The sequence below is a fragment of the Trichoderma breve genome, chromosome 6, assembly GCF_028502605.1.
Source record: "Trichoderma breve strain T069 chromosome 6, whole genome shotgun sequence".
Lineage (NCBI taxonomy): Eukaryota > Fungi > Ascomycota > Sordariomycetes > Hypocreales > Hypocreaceae > Trichoderma > Trichoderma breve.
Window position 1 is genome coordinate 1,719,790 of NC_079237.1, and position 16,029 is coordinate 1,735,818.

At 50.8% G+C, this 16,029-nt stretch overlaps 4 protein-coding genes across 4 annotated transcripts; 1 reads left to right on the forward strand and 3 right to left on the reverse strand.

Moving 5' to 3' along the window:
- Nucleotides 1–1,536: 1,536 nt before the first annotated feature.
- T069G_09473 (proteolipid membrane potential modulator domain-containing protein) lies at nucleotides 1,537–2,122 on the reverse strand (the record flags this gene model as incomplete). Its single annotated transcript, XM_056176683.1, has 3 exons — nucleotides 1,537–1,889; nucleotides 1,969–2,010; nucleotides 2,077–2,122. 3 exons carry the CDS (start codon nucleotides 2,120–2,122, stop codon nucleotides 1,537–1,539), a joined length of 441 nt encoding a protein of 146 aa, XP_056025161.1.
- A 4,801-nt stretch (nucleotides 2,123–6,923) lies between these two features.
- T069G_09474 (zn-finger in ran binding protein and others domain-containing protein) lies at nucleotides 6,924–9,190 on the forward strand (the record flags this gene model as incomplete). The annotated part of the gene is made up of 5 exons (XM_056176684.1): nucleotides 6,924–7,076; nucleotides 7,196–7,253; nucleotides 7,418–7,734; nucleotides 7,792–8,124; nucleotides 8,249–9,190. The coding sequence occupies 5 exons, from the start codon at nucleotides 6,924–6,926 to the stop codon at nucleotides 9,188–9,190; spliced, it is 1,803 nt and encodes a 600-aa protein (XP_056025162.1).
- A 1,787-nt stretch (nucleotides 9,191–10,977) lies between these two features.
- Nucleotides 10,978–13,212, reverse strand: T069G_09475 (uncharacterized protein; the record flags this gene model as incomplete). The annotated part of the gene is made up of 1 exon (XM_056176685.1): nucleotides 10,978–13,212. One exon carries the CDS (start codon nucleotides 13,210–13,212, stop codon nucleotides 10,978–10,980), a length of 2,235 nt encoding a protein of 744 aa, XP_056025163.1.
- A 448-nt stretch (nucleotides 13,213–13,660) lies between these two features.
- Nucleotides 13,661–15,602, reverse strand: T069G_09476 (WD domain, g-beta repeat domain-containing protein; the record flags this gene model as incomplete). Its single annotated transcript, XM_056176686.1, has 7 exons — nucleotides 13,661–13,915; nucleotides 14,003–14,129; nucleotides 14,205–14,690; nucleotides 14,759–15,274; nucleotides 15,340–15,391; nucleotides 15,459–15,512; nucleotides 15,569–15,602. 7 exons carry the CDS (start codon nucleotides 15,600–15,602, stop codon nucleotides 13,661–13,663), a joined length of 1,524 nt encoding a protein of 507 aa, XP_056025164.1.
- Nucleotides 15,603–16,029: the final 427 nt, after the last annotated feature.

A 16,029-nucleotide genomic window follows, 5' to 3' on the forward strand; every position in this document is an offset into this window, starting at 1 on the left:
TGTAGTCGTAGTAGAATGGCCGCGCGCAAGTTGCAGTGAGGGGCAAGACAGAGACGCGCAATTGGGCCAGGCGATCAATTCACGAACTCAGCACGCCAAACCAAAATCACCAACAGGCGTGGGCGGAGCAAAAGCAAAAAAGAACGCAACACGCATTGCATTTTCGAAACTGCACAAGCTGCATAAGCATGCAATGGCATATGCGAAGCGAAAAGCTGCACGACCGTCGTGGCCGCTGCTCAAAGGCGCTTCTGCCTTCCGGCGCCGGCCGCTGGGGGAAGCGTCTCGCCTCTGCCTACAGCTGTTTTGGCTGAATTTGCCCTCGCTCGTCATCCCTGCCGCAGCTGTTTGCTGCCGTGGGCGTCGGCGATTGGCTGGCGAAGAGGCATCTCGACGTGTTCGCCGACTGAAGCGGAAAGGCGCACAGCAGCGGCAAAAGCGATGCGCTCCAAAGAAGCACCTCGAGCTGCTGTTTTGCATGGCCGAGGCCAATCACGGCGCTGGGAGATGATGCTCATCACCAATTGCTTACAGGGTACATGCACGGTTTGATGGTTTGGTGTTTGATGTCGATGTCGATGTGGGCACTGCCTAGATGTTTTGTGGGTGAGATGAAGAAAATTGATATGTAGGATATCATGGATGCTCGCCAATTGGTACCATCAGGCAATTGAATCTCCAAGACTGCATATATCCAAGAGCTTTGGCCCTTTCTCCCCGCAGTCGTTTATCTGTAATCAGCCGTATCATCAGCACCAGCATCAGTTGTCTGTGCTTCTGTAAACAGACCCCAGCCCATTGCTCCGTGCTTCCTTTTTTTTTTTTTTTTTTTTTCTCTTTTCTTGTCTCACTTTTCAGCTCTCACAGTTCGGAGGTTGGGGCAAGTTTTGCGGGAGCGGGGAAGCTTGGCTCCAATTCGCCAAAAATCTCAAGCTCTGCTCCGTCGACGCACATTGACTCGACAGCTTATGCTGGGTAATGAATGCATGATTCGCAAAGTGTTTCAGGCCAATGCATCTTGCGGTTTATCGCTGCCATCCGATTGGCGTTGAAAATGCCTTGCTGGCCGTCTGTGCTGAATCTACGGACGAGATATTCCGTGGCAGAAATCTTCAGACAGAAGCGCAAAGGCGGAGATGCTCGGCCGTGGTGATGTCATCCCCCAATTCTTCACCAAGCTCATATACATACGGCGAGATCTAAATGATATTTCCATGCCCATTACTATTATGACTACATAGCAGGTAATGCTATTTCTGCTCCGGTTTAGATACACTTCTCTCACGCAGGGCATGACTTTCGGCCAAGACTTTCTGAACCTAATCGGCTAGAATGTCTACTGGGCACTACGCCTGCGTCGCGAGTTCATTCGAATCGACTGTTTTCCTTCAACTCAATTCAACTCAAACCCTTCTGATCCATGGCAACAGAACCCATGATGGTTGAAGCGGTGACTCTCAACATGCTTTCTGGATCATCTTCCCTCTTCATTGTAGGTGCACGACTACTCAATGCCCTTTGCTGAAACAACGGCACTTAGGCATATCCCTGGGTTTGACCTTGGTTGCTATACCCTTGGTTGACATAGCCTTGATTTGCATAGCCTTGGTTGTTGTTATAACCTTGGCTATCATAGGGAGGGCCAGCGACAGGCGCTTCAGCACCAGCAGGCTGCCCAGCAGGCGGCGGTGCCATCGTTCCATAACCTTGTCGACGGCCTTGTCCACCAGTTTGCACCTTGTCAGAGTAGATGCCAGGAGCACGACGCGGCGGATAATGGCCCTCGCGGGCTTGTTGTCGACGGTCGTAATACACGTATTCGAGATAAAACGCATGTATATGACCTGGGAAATATCCAAGTATCGTCAGGCATACGTTGATGAGTAGGTCTAGAGAGTCTCAGCATGTCATTCTATTGCATTCACAGAAGACCGTTATCAACGTTCAAAAGAAGAAAAAAGGACATACCCATTCCACATCCTGCCACAGCCCATGCGCCGAGCGGAGGAACTACAAAGCATGATTAGCAGGCATTCGTCAACTGTCATTTGAGACGGTCCTCTTAGCTGGACTTACAGAAGATGGTGACGATGACAATCAGTACTGCTGCACAAACACCCATGATGGCGGTAGAATGTCGTCGCAAGTTCTATGAAGGCTCGTTAAGAGTTTGATTGGCTTATTAACGTGTAGTCGTTGCACTGCACGGGTAGGTAGCTTTCGATTGCAAAGAGACAGTCCGCGTAGATTTGGATTCGTCTTTCTGGTGCCTGGAGGCGAGTCTTTACAAGATCAACTGTTGCGACGGCAATCCTTCCAAAAGATGAGAGACTGGCTCTTTTAATTGCAGATTGGAATGCGACAGCAGGTTAAAGTTTTAGCCTCCTATTGCGTAACAAGCTTGCGTTGAAGTGATCATGCCGTTATTGAGTTCACGCAATCAACCACCATCAACCGCCTCTCTAGGCAGTGGCTAGGCAGTGGCTACCCGCGATGTGCCAACAATGACGCAGATTTGAAGGAGTGGATGACGTAGGCGCACGTGGGCGACTTTTCCGCTCGCGATCAGGAAGGAGCGTGGCTACCTCGTAGGTCCAAACTCAATTGATTAACGGTGGAAGAAATGGAGCTGTCAAGAAGAATTTGAGAAAACCTTAAAAAACTTCCAAGTTCTTTCTGTAACCAAATATTCACAGCAGCCCTGTTATTACTTCTTGTCCCTCATCTCCGCACTGATGGATCAAGGGTGCATATAGAGACAAGACAAGACGCCAAATTTCGTCCAAAGGCTGCGAAACATTTTCCAATGCTTCCAAACCCTCCAAAGCGTCCGTCTCTCCATGAGAAAGAGAGCACGTTGTAGAAGATTGCTACAGTATCAGCAGCCCATCATATCATGTTGGTGGCGATGGGGAGATGGCCTGCACGGCTTACAATCCCTCGTCCAAATGGGTACTTGTCCCGCAGCATTGCAAGGTAGCCGACCGATAGCCGGACCATGTTGCATCTTTCAAGCTGAGACATGCTGACTTCATTCTCTTCACAGTCCAGGCAAGCGTATCCTACATAGCGAGTCATGATTGCACCGGTCTCCAAATGTATGACCTTCCGGCGACTTATAGCTCCGACGGAATCGAGCCGTAACTCCCGGATTATGGATATTGCCCTTACAAACAAACGAAATTCCCGACCAGCCCCTTGGCTGGTGCTAGAACAATGATGTGCGGGGAGCAGAGGTGAAACACTGCTGGACGTGTCTCAGCTGAGAATCGGAGTAAGAGCAGCCAGTCTCCGGCAACCCCTGCGGCATGCGTCGAAGCTAAGAGCATGACAGCCAAGTAACGACGATTAAAAACACTGGCATCTAGTCGAGCTCACTAGTGCATCCTTTGCAATTCCCAGAGACAACGACGGCTATTACTATGAGGATGAGACACACCCAACAGTTAGTACTGCGGGACTGGGTCAGTTGGCAATACCCATCGTATACGAGTCCTACAAACTACAAGACACTGCGGTTCTGACATCGTTCTAGAAACTGATCTGGGTCAGTCGGCAGCCCGCCACTGTGCAGGCCTCGTGGTTGGTCTGAGCTCCGAGAGGACATGCCAAGGGAGGAAACCCCGCTGCCTTGCCCACCCAAGACAACTTCAGACGCGTCTGAGAGTCTGCCTTGAAAGTACGCTAAAATCAGAGCACTTTGTCCAAACGAAACAGTGCTTTTTCTTTTTTCTTTTCTTTTTTTCTGACCCGTCATCACGACATTACGACAGGCTTTGCCGACGCTGAGCGCTGTCCGAGGTACCGGGAAGCTTAACCTTTTACCCGTGACTCAAATCGGATCATTTCCCACTCTTGAGGCCTGCCCAGATGGCTCCTCTGTGAAGTCGGTAAGGCGACTCTCCTTTTTTTATGTGGAAACAATGACGAGAAGAGGCCACTCGTCTCTCGACCTTGCTTCCAGACGTCTCGCAGAGCGGGTATTCCCGACATACCGACGCCCATGCGGGAGTAGATACCAGTTAGTGTGGCGGACTAAAAAGGTTCGGGTTTGTGACGGACACTATCATTCTGGACACTAGCCGCTGCTTCAGAGAAAAGAGGAAAAAAGGACGCCATGCCCCAGTCAAGTGTTGTTGTACGTAAGTCGGACTCAAACGAGCGGCTGTAGTACTTATTACCAGCAAAGCCGTGTTTGATATAAAACAAGGGCTGCGCAACTACGAGCTTTCGTGGACCATGCCTGTATACCGAATATGGAGGAGAGAGGAGTGGCTCTTTTCTCAAGAGAGGCTTGATTGCATGAGACTGGTCACTTTTCTCCCAACAGAAGCTCCTGTCAAAACCTGATTCAGCATGATGCCGCTAGGGTACCGCACACTGTATTGGCCTCCGCGCACAAGTGACCAAGTGCAGGACTCTGCAGCAAATCTCAACGTGATACGTGGGATGTATACTATTAGTAGCAGCAAGTACAAGAGTCCTTGGCCACAAAACAATGGAGAGCCGCCAGAGATCCGCGCGATAGAGACCAATTCTGTCTCGCCACACAGCGCCGGTGTCTTGGTTCGACGCAGCTGGCCTGCGAGTGCATGGTGGAACTCGTCTTTTGTCATGCCAGCTAGCAGTCGTTTATTATGCATAATACGCCAATGGCTGCCGACTGATTGATTTGGAAAGCTGGCGGGCTTCTACTCGCAGCTTTCCGTCCTGGGCCCAGTCCAAGTAGTGTAAGAAACCGTACTAGCAGGATTACAATATGCCAACTTGCTTGCGGCGGTGAGAGAGAGGTCCTCCTATTCCTAGACGGAGCGAGGATCAAGATGCTACTGCTGCTGCTGATGCTGCTGTTGTTGTCTCCTGCGGAGATGGTGGCCGTCACCTGGTCATGCTGATCATTGGTGAGACGATGATACTCGCCCATATTTGTATTGGGTACTGTACGGAACGGAATTAGACGGGGCCAACAGCAGCTGCCGGATATCAATGCATTTTCAGTACATCGTATTCAACTGACACTTGATAATTCTGGTCCTTGCTGTGTCCAGCCTAGATAGATATACACGGACGAGACAGAGGACGTGCAATTGGTAGCTGGCTATCTGGTGTGTCCTCCAAGGTGGAACAGCTTCTCCTTGCTTGAGATTCGCCTATCGAGCCAAACCAGCCGTCCTGCGCATAACCTAATATAGATCTGGGGAATTTAGGCAAGGCTACGACATACATGTAAGGTAGTGCCGTGCCTGTACCTGAGCATGGAGGCATTGAAGTTACGGTGTACAAGTCGCAGTACATAGACCTGCCGAGACCAGCGGCGCGGCGGGCATGATTCAAGGTTTTTGATGGACATTGCCCTGGGACGGCCAATGGCTTCGGACCTGGTGCGTCAATACGAATTCGAGTACCTGAGGTAGTAAGGTTTCAATTAGCTTCCATCCATATGACAGAAGGACAACATCATTTGAAAGGCATCAGACCCGAGGTCAAACCCCAAGGTACCTACCTGCTTGTACTTTGTAGTACCGGGCTGTCATTGCTTTCCAGGTACATGTACCAAGGGACTTCCTACGGTGACAGGCATTGACGGCACGCAGCGATGCTTGAGGCTCTACCTATTCATCTAGCAAGTCCCTGTACTCGTACCTGCACAGTAGACACATGCACTCTGCTGATGAATTCTCCCAATATTGCCGTCCAGTCTCCGACTTGCCGGATGGCCGTGCCCCTTCTGCCCCCATTGGGTGGGACGCTCCAGCCAGCCAGCCCCCGATAAGCGGCCCAGGCAAATGGAGGACAGAAAACCCGCGACGGAGAAGATTTCGAGCACCCGCGAGTTAAATCATACGCCTACAAAAGGAATGACTAGGTACGGAGTACTATATCTACGTTTCCTGATTAACTACTACTACATCTACATTTCCCTATTAACTACCTACTACTATATCTACAATTCCTTATTAACTGCTACTAAATCTATATTTTTTTTTAGTAACTGCTACTAAATTTATATTTGTTTTTTTAATAACTGCCAAGTTATATTATAAAGTCTAGGTGCTGGTAGAATAGGCGTTCCTCTGTAAAAGCACTACTTAATGAGTTAATTAGGTGTATATATTGCTGAATGTTTGTACCTATTCAATTTGCGGTCTCGCTTTTTCTGACCTCCGCTTGCCAGGTAGCACCGCCGTAAGTAGGGTTCATTGTTTCCCGCCAGGTTAGTTGGGGGACGCTTAGCAGCACGGCTAGCAGGGTTGCGGCACAGTCGAGCGCCTCCAGTGAGCTGGCCAGCTGGAAGCGCACCTGGTGCAGCCTGGAGCCCACTGAGACGGGTCCACAGAGGCCCTGAAAAGGGCCCGTCAACGGTCCTTGTTACTGTACCGCCCGCTGGAACCTGAGCAGGTACCTGAGCTAACTTGTACAGTAGCCGTAGCCGCTGCGACAAGAGAAAACTGCTGGACCACCAATTTCCCGCTCGCCCACGGCCTCTTCCAATCCTCCCCATTCTCTCTTTTGCAGTCTTTCTTCATCTACTTCAAAGCTCGACTGTTTCGAGGGTGTTGTTGCGCATTCTGGCAGGGCGCGGCCAATCTTTTCCCACTCCGTCGACCCTTCATTGTGTGCTCACCAGTTCTTCTCTTCTCCCGGCCGCCACCCGAGCTTCTCGCTTTTCCCCGGCAGTTTTTGTGTTTTCTGACAACGCCTCCTGAAGCCTCGTCACGGCTTCTCTCCCATCGCCCTTTTTTTCCCGCCCGTGAAATATTCGAGCCGGCTGGGGTCCAAGGCTGCCGTTCGCCGTTTCTGCACTCCTATCCCCCCTCTCGACGACCCATTGCGAGTGGTCCGGCGATCGCCTCTCCGTCGATAGTCGCTGCTCTGCGTCTTGCATACGTTTGTTGGCTCGAGCCGGCAGACCCGTCGCCATCATGTCTTCGCAGCAGCCTCAGCTCAACATCGACCGCTACGTCGTGATCCATGTTGCGACTACCTGCGATGAACACGGTGTCTACGTTACCAAGGATTCCGCCGAAGTCATTGAGCTTGGATGGATTCTCCTTGATGCTAACAGTCTGGAGGAGGTTAGAAATACCTTTGCCCCCCCCCCCCCCCCCTGCGCCACTACCTGGCCACACCATGCTGCACAGACTGCATGGCTTCCCAGCTGAAGCATCGCTAACCCGGGCCGCCATCACAACAGATCACCCACGAAAGCGTCCTTGTCAAGCCTGTCAATACTCCCATCACCCCGCTATGCAGTAAGTTTTTCAGTGCCGTGCATCCCTTTTTGCCCTTTTCTGTCGCGACCTCCCCCTATTGCCTTGCGCTCGTGAGGGCGGGCACAGAATTGGCGTCCAAAAATTCTAAGCTTGCGGCGAATCGTCGAAAACTGGGGCTGACTTGTGATGTTTTCTTCTCGCAGCGAGCCTAACGACTCTGACCTGGGAACACGTTCGAAATGCCGGTACTTTTAGGGATGCTATCAGTCGATTCGACACGTTTGCTACCGAGTATCTGACGTCCAAGAACCTCGACTTTGTCTTCGTCACGCTCGATGCCTGGGATCTGCGAGTTCAGCTCCCGCGAGAAGCTCGCGACAAGGCTGTCGTGCTGCCTCCCTATCTGCAGCACTCTCGCACCTTCGACCTGCGAACTGAATACCAACGCTGGCAACAGCACCACCCAGAGTCTCTGCCGTTTGGCCCCTCGATGCTGTCAAACATCTGCGCTGCTCTCGAGGTCGAGCCAGTCCAGTCCAGTGCACCTATTAAGCATAACTTGCCTTTCCACCTGCAGGCTCTGGCTCCCGCTTCTCCCCGCCGCGCAATGGAAGAGGCCATTACCTTGGCCCGCGTTCTTCGTGGCTTGATTCGCAAGTCTCAGCCCGCCCAGGATCACCCCGATGTGTTGACTCGACCTATGGATGCGAGGGCAGATGTCCGGGCGTTCCTTTCCGAGAGGAGCAAGGTTTTGCACATGTCTGGTCTGCCGCATGATACTACTCAATCCGAGCTGGAGAGCTGGTTTACCCAGTTTGGTGGTCGTCCGATTGCTTTTTGGACTCTTCGAACCCCCGAGCAGCACAAGCCCACTGGTACAGGTTTTGCTGTTTTCTCATCTCATGAAGAAGTGAGTCCTTTTTCTTTCTCTTTGCTCAGAGTCACAAGGAGGCTTGCACGTACTCGCCCATTCTCTGTTATTTACAAATATGTATACACAAGTTGGGGGAACTGCCGTAACTAACCACGTCTAGGCTGCTGAGAGTTTGTGTATGAACGGACGTGCGCTGAACGAAAAGGCTATTGAGGTTTCTCCCTCTTCTAGCCGTGTATTGGATCGAGCTCAAGATATTTTGACACCCTTCCCGCCGAGTAAGAACCGCCCCCGACCTGGTGATTGGACTTGCCCCTCTTGTGGCTTCTCCAACTTCCAGCGCCGCACAGCTTGCTTCCGTTGCTCGTTCCCTGCTGTTGGAAGCGGTGCCCCTGGAGACATGGGTCCTGGCGGCTACCCATACCCATACGGCCCCCCTGCTATGATGACCCCTCCTCACCATGGTGGCCACCACGGTCCTATGCACGGTGGACGGATGGGCGGTGGCGGCGTTGTGCCCTTCCGTGCCGGTGACTGGAAGTGTGGAAACGAAGTTTGTGGATATCACAACTTTGCCAAGAATGTCTGCTGTCTTCGCTGTGGCGCCAGTCGTGCTGGTGCTGCCGTTGTTGCGGATTCTGGCTACCCCTCTCCGATGGATAACGGCTCGCAGTATGGCATGAGCCAGGGTTCGATGGCTGGTACGCCAGGTCCTGGCCCGTTCTCTTCTGGAGGATCCTTTGGACCGGGAGGCGGCTACGGTCAACACTTTGGCGGCCCCCCTAGCCATTTCCTTCCCTCGGGATTGGGTGGCGGTGCTGGCGGCTATCCGGGCTCTCTTAACACGCAGGGCTTCGCTTCCGCCCCTGGCTCGCATTCTGCTGGCCCCTTTGATAGTAGGGCTGCCGAGGCGGCTTTCCAGTCTGCGACTAACGGTCCTGTCTCTGGTGGGCCAGGCAACAACTTCTACAACAACGGCAACCCTGGCAACAACGAAAACGATCCCTTTGCCTTCCTGAGCAGTGGTATCGGTGGCCTCTCTGTCAGCGGCGACGCTCGCCAGAATGGTGCCGGTGCTACCCCTAACAAGTCACCCGCCTAGAGGTGATGTTGTTGTTCGAAACGGTGGGGCCAAAGCATCTGCGGCACACGCCGTCTTTTAGATGATGATTTAACTCAACTGGTTACATGTACCATCGGTATATCTTTTTCGTTCCTATGCGACGAACTTTGGAATGATGAACATAGAGCATTTGACCTTGGCAAATACCTTCTGGACCTGGCTTGCTTGCTATTTCAAGGGAAAGGGGTTGGTGTGTATTTGGTTTGTTTTTGGAGGACTAGGACGGAGTGTCGGATATGTTTTAGGCGGGGCTGTGATCTTGTTTCGAGGGCTGGAAGACAAAAGTGAAATACACCACGGCTATTCTGGGTCAACGAGTCTTGTGGTATCAAGCTTTGCTGAGGAAGAAAAAAAATTATTGGTTCTCTTTCGCGCTAGGGGGGCAAACATGGTTCTTGGCAAGGGAAATAAGGTTGTGTGGACTCGATTATCGGTCGGACGTGGCATTCTTTTTTGCTGGAATCCTTTGTCCCGGTGCTGGTGCATAGCGAAAGGGAGTGTAAGGGTATATCATGGCCTTGTTTGACTCAATTATCCAGTTCGCTCGGTGTCGGATTTATCACTCAGATCTAAGGGGGTCTTTGATTTTGTTTCATCTCTTTCTCTCTTGTCAACTTGCTTTTTACTGGTCTGAAATCTCTCTTGTCTCCGTTTTCTCCTTTTGATTCTTTTTTCTTCCCTTTTTTTACTTGACCTCTTTTTGCCACAAATCCTTTCTTTTAACTTACATAGGACATTCTCTCTTCTCGCATTGTACTTTTTTCCGTTCGCTCGTTTTTTTTCTCTTCTTTTTTTAAACAACGTTGGGAAGAGAAGGTGTCAAGGTAGCAGCATTTCACAGGAGCGGGGGAAATTCTGGCGGGAGTTGGGTTGAAATCGAGTTTTGAAGGGAAAACAACACCTTTTGTTTTTGGGACAAATGAAATGGAAACTTTGGGGGAGGGAAAGGCGATGGATGGATGGGAAAGGGGGAGGAGACTTTCAAATTGGGGGGTGGGTGGTTGGCTACGGTTGATTTTGCTGATGTGAGAATGCTCTGATGTTTTGTAAACGTCCAAAGGATTGTGGACATGAAATAAAAGTAGAGTGAGATTTGATGGGATGGGGGGAGGCGTGTCCTAATATATTGTGTGTTGATTTTTTTTTTTTTCTTTGCAATTATTTCTTTGGGGGCTCATGGAGAGGAGATTTATTACCTATTGTGTGATATGTTTGTTTTAGGGAAATGTTATCCAGCATCCCAAATTCATTATCCAACACTCTAGCGACTGCGTGGAATTTAAGTATAAAAAGAATATAAATAGAAGCCTCCTTTATACTACCATCACTACATTCTGCTACTATCACTACTGTCTGCTACTATCACTAGGTACTTTCTGCTACTATAACTACTTTCTTCGAGTATTTACTATTATAAATATATTCTTCCAGTATCTAAGATTATTCTTTAGTCCGTATAGCTTTTATATAAGACATGGGATGCTGGATAATAAACTTGGGTGGCTGAATAACCGCTCCCTTGTTTTAATGGTGATGTATATGAGACTTGAGCTAGTACATTCTGTTTGACTGAACTATAGTAGATAGATGAGCATATATACTCTATGAACTTGTTCTGATAGCATAACTTGAATCTTCAAAGTTTACAAATAACCGCATTGTCGAGCCTTCACAGCTAGCTTTGCCACTGCATCCATCTATCCAGGAGAGCCATATCCCCCTTTGTGACAGTAGAAAGGAAGGTGAGTGCGAAATCACCAGATCATTCAAAGCACGTCATCGTAATCCTGGCCCTCATCTTCATCCTGCAAGAGTTCGTCTTCTCCACTATAGAGTCCGACAGGATCTTCCGCTAAATTGGAAGCGGCAGATGTTGGCATAAAGGACTGCAGATCGAGGTCCATCTGCGCGTCGTCGAAAGGGTAGTAGTAGGGGAATTGGGCATCAGAGGGTGGCTGGAAATGGAATTGGACGCCCTGGTAGATGCTCCCGACGTTGTTTGGGTTGTCATTATCCTGGACAATTCCTTCATCCTCTTCTTCATCCTCCATTTCATCATCTTCCTCTTCTCCTTCGTCATCATCTCCGTCTTCCTCCTGAGGCACAGATGACGCTGCCCATTGTTGCTGCCGGTGCCTACTTCGCAGCTCCGCCAAAAAGGCGTCCAGCAGCTGCTCGTTGTCGATCTGAGGCTCGGCCTCAGGCTCGGGATGCGAGTTCCACGCCTCGGCCCTCAGTCTCTCATCTCCTCCGAGGTCGGGCACCATACCCCCCAGTATCGACTGGTTGACAAAATTGACCCAGCCTTGCATATCATGGACACCTGGAACAGTAGATTCATGGTCTTTGGGCTGTGGAGGCACAATATAGCCGCGGTTGATTTCCTCATCGAGATCGAGCGATTCGTCAGAGTCTGAATCTGAGTCGTCCAGACTGCCGGCGTCGTCGTCTTCGTCTAGGGTGCTACACCAAGCTTGGGCGCGTAGTCGTTCGTCTTCTTCGTCGGACAGGATTTCATCTTGCTGCTGGGGCGTGAGTTCTTCCCAGCGCTTCTTGAGGACGTGCTTTGGCTTCCAGTGCTCAAGCGTATCGACATTGGCGAGCACTTCATCTTCGTCTTCAATGTACATCTCCTCCAGCGAGGGGACAATGTTCTCGCCCGTCTTCCAGTCAAAGTATCCCCAGATCACCATGTGGCTCAGATGGTCGTCCAACTGAAGGCCTCTGCGCACAGCCTCTACAGGAACGGCTTCGTCTGGGCGGAGGAGATGCATTCGACCTGCTCCCCAGCCTTCCTTGTGCTGCTGACCGACTTCGTGAAGAGGGATACCTTGGATCTGGCTCAGCCCATGTTCCATCCAGTAAGTGCCCTCGCTGACAAAGTTGAAGTCGTAGCGCAGCTTGAGATCCAGGATGTCGGCCAGCTTGTTGAATTTCTTGCGGGTGAGTAGCTGCCAGAGCTTGAACAGGCCTTTCTGGCCCATCATGAGTTGAACCAGATCAAACGTGCAGGGGCCGTAAACAGGGTCGTTGAAGGCCATGCCGAGCTTGATGAAGAACATTTGCATGTTGTAGAGATCAGTGTCTTTGAAGATGTGCGTCATCTGCAGCATCGCCTGTCTCTGCTGCGTAGTGGCAACGTCCATGAGAAGCCAAAGGCGCAGCAACGAGTGATGCATCGTCGATGGCATCCTGTGGCCGCATCTAGCCATGATGGCGAGAATCTCCCTGCAGTACTTATCCCGACCCAGGACGAGCTGTAGATACTTCAGTCCAGGCACCTTACGGACCTTGCTGTCCTTCTTTGGGGAAGTTGTCATGCCTTGATTCAAGGCCATCCACGTTCTCTTCTGAGGATCGTCAACTAAATGCCTTGCGTACAGCTGGTAGTGGAAGACTCGGCCTGCTTCAGGGGCTTTGTATTCGATCCACGCGCGGACGCTGGAGAGCAGATAGCCGTTGATGGCATCGTAAAAGCGGCGATTTGCGAGGCACAGATTCAACACGTCTTTTCCGTTGAGATGCTTGCCCAATTCCACGGCGAGTTCTACATGCTGGCATATCACCGAGATGAGATCTCTGCCCGCATATGCGATGCCAGCCTTTGCTTTCTTTGGTCTTTCGTACGGATCGACGTTGCCAAAATGATCCTCAACGTCGAGGTCGTCGAACTTGAATTTCTTCTTGATCATGCTGTCGACTTCAATCTCTTCGATGGTGACGCGGTTGATGCCCCTGAGCAGCTCAATGTGATCGTCGATCAGTTCCATTCCCTCGATGTCATTGTCGTTATGGTTGAATAGCCACTCCATTCCGGTCACATCAACCCCCATATCTTCCAGCGTGTAATCACGGACATTCTGCGTCAACGGGTCACTTTTCAAGGCTTCGTCTTCTTCCGATGCTCGGCGTCTGATGTCCTCGAGCAGTCGAAGGAATTCTTCATCGTTGGCTTGCGGGTCGTTGCTCGGCCCAGCCTCTTCGTTGTCACCATTCATCATTTCCTCTTCGAAAAGGACATGCGTGAAGGGAAGTAATGTTCTACAAAGTAGAAATTAACAAAGAGAGTATCGCGAGATGTAGTTTGGAGAAAACAGGGAATTGGGAAGGGAGGCAACTGAGTGAATGTTCTTTGGATTGAGGCGTCTCTTGTTTAGCAAGGGGTGTTCCCAAAAATCAGGAGGAGCAAACAAAACTGAAGTTGAAATTTTCTGAGAACAATGTGAGACAGAGGTGAAATATAAAGAACGACCCGTCGGCCAATGGGAAAAGATGGGAGAATAAAATATTAAGGCATCTGTCCGTCGCATCTGCCAACTGTCAGGCAGCTGTCACTATAAACATTTTTCGGCCATCTCAGCCAATGTATCTCAATTTTCCTGTACAATTGCATAGCTTTACCCCTAGCTAAGAAAACATGTTTGCTATCAAACCGTGACTCATTTGGATTCAGAGATAATCACTCATCTCGTCTGCCTCTGAATCTACTATGATCAGATCCGAAGAACGCCTGCGATAGGACTCATCCCCACCTCGCAAAGTCTCTGTTGTCTCATCTCTCGTATCCTCTTCCATGAAACTCAAAGTCTCATCCCCAGGATTCGCAATCACAACCTCAGGCTTGGTACGGAGGGATTCCATCTCCCTGGCCCATTGTGCACGAAGTTGTGCCATCTCATGCCAGAGCTTCTCTTCACCTTCATCCTATGAAGATCGACTCTTCTCCCAGAACTTCCACCTCATCTATCGGTCAAGCTCATCAACCGGCAGGTCACCGTCGTCTTTTCCAACAATGGATTCTGCAACTTTCCAGATCTGTAGCAGATTGTCTTCCGCGGCGCTGGCAACCAACCAAGGTTCATTGGGATTCCAGCTAAAGTCAGCGAGATGGTTCGTATGGCCGCCATGCATAAACAACCTATTAGTAAAGCAATTGGTTAGCTTGGTGCGAAACAAGTTGTATGGTAGTGTTCTGGGCATGTAGATAACTTACAGCTCAGGTGGGCCATCATCCTGGTCATCAGGCAGCTGTTCCTCGCCGACGCGGGATAGATCCCAGAAAATGATTCTTCGATCATAGCTGCCACTTCCCAAGATACCAGCTTCGGTAGGATGCCAGGCAAGAGAGGTAACCGCATCATTGTGACCCTCGAGGGTGTGCACCTTCTCCTTCACATTTCGGAGATCCCAGATTCCGATCGTCTTATCAGCGGAAGCTGTGGCAACGAGGACTTCGGACTTGGGGTTGAAAGCCAGCGCATTGATGGCATCCAAGTGGCCTCGCTTCGCAACAACAGCAGCCTTGTTCGTCTCACTGTGTCGCAAGTCTACGATTTGCAAAGTTTGGTCGTCTGATACGGAGCCGATGAAATTCTTTGAGATGGGATGATACTGAACATCGTTGACAATCTGAGTATGGTGAGTGTACCTGCGAGCAGGCCGCAGTATCCTCGAGTCTGCTTCGAGAGTCTTCAGATCCCTACATGGAAAAAAAGAAGAGCACGGTTAGCGGCGTCGTCGCCAGCGGCCATCGACAGTTATACATACCACAGGCACATGGTCTTATCCTCACTACCCGAAACCAGGCAACCCTCCTCGTGGGGGTTCCAGTTGAGGCCGAAACCTTCGGCTTTGTGACCGATGAGCTCAATCTGTGCATTCACCTTGCCCAGATTCGCTGGCTGTAGAGGATGCTTCGTTCGGTCGAAGATGAGGATTTTGCCGTCGACGCAAAGAGTAGCAATAATATCCGGGTTTTGAGGCTGATAACGGGCCTTGTTGACTTCCCCAGGGTGCTCAATCCTCTGTACGATGTCGCACTTGAGGGCGGCAACATCGCCTGCCTTTCCATAACCTCCAATCTCGCCTCGTTCCTCGTCGTAGTCGTTGGGGTTCGGCGCCACGGCTTTGGGTATCTGGACATCGGCGATTTGAAGAAAGTTGGCACTGTCGTCAGAAGTGTGTGTTCCGAGCAAAAGACGGTGCATGCGATAGTTTTTGCCCTCGGGTTCCTTGACGTCAGGGAACCACTGAACGGTAAGCGTGGGCCAAGTCAGGGCAGTCCTGGTGCAGAAAGGTTAGAGCAACAAATCAAGTCTAGAACCACTGCAATTGGAGAATCCACTAACCCAAGAATCATGTCGTATAGAAACGGGCTGTTCTTCTTCCACGTCTTATACTCTATTCCAAGTTGAGATCAGAAGGCTGTACAATGCGAAGCTCGGTCTCAATCGAGATAGCCGCTTACCCTCATTGATGAGTCTTTCCTCCTGGTCATCTTCCTCGTCGTGGACCATGTCGACTATAAGTACATGTTAGCACCCGGTATCGCACGATACAGCTTCAATGGCTACTAACCATCCGGGTCGAGCTCAGAGCCTTGAGGAGCCATAATGGATGAGGGAGGGGCGTTGAGTGCTGAAGAGAGGCGAAATCCCAAAGAGTGCAGTATTATTAAACTGTGATTATTAGAAGAAAACAGGAGCCCGCGCTTCGCATCCAACAAGAGAAGCTTCCGGGCGTGGACGCAGCGATAGAGAGGGAGAAGAAGAGAAAAGGCTGCGTTCAGAGAAGAGAAGCTTGAAAAGCACCCAGTTAGTACCAACTGGGGCGCGTCGCGCGTTAAGTGACAAGCGGTTGCTCTGGGGCGTGCCGCTAGCAATTGAAGTCTAAGGCTCAAAGCCGCAGCCTTGCCTGCCACCCCCCTCCCCTCAGTACCTTGGTACCTTGTACTCAACTCCCGCTGGCCGCTAGAGTCATTCCATGCGAGCCATTGTCGCAGCAGCTTTTGCCATCAATTCCCACCTTTCATCACCTCC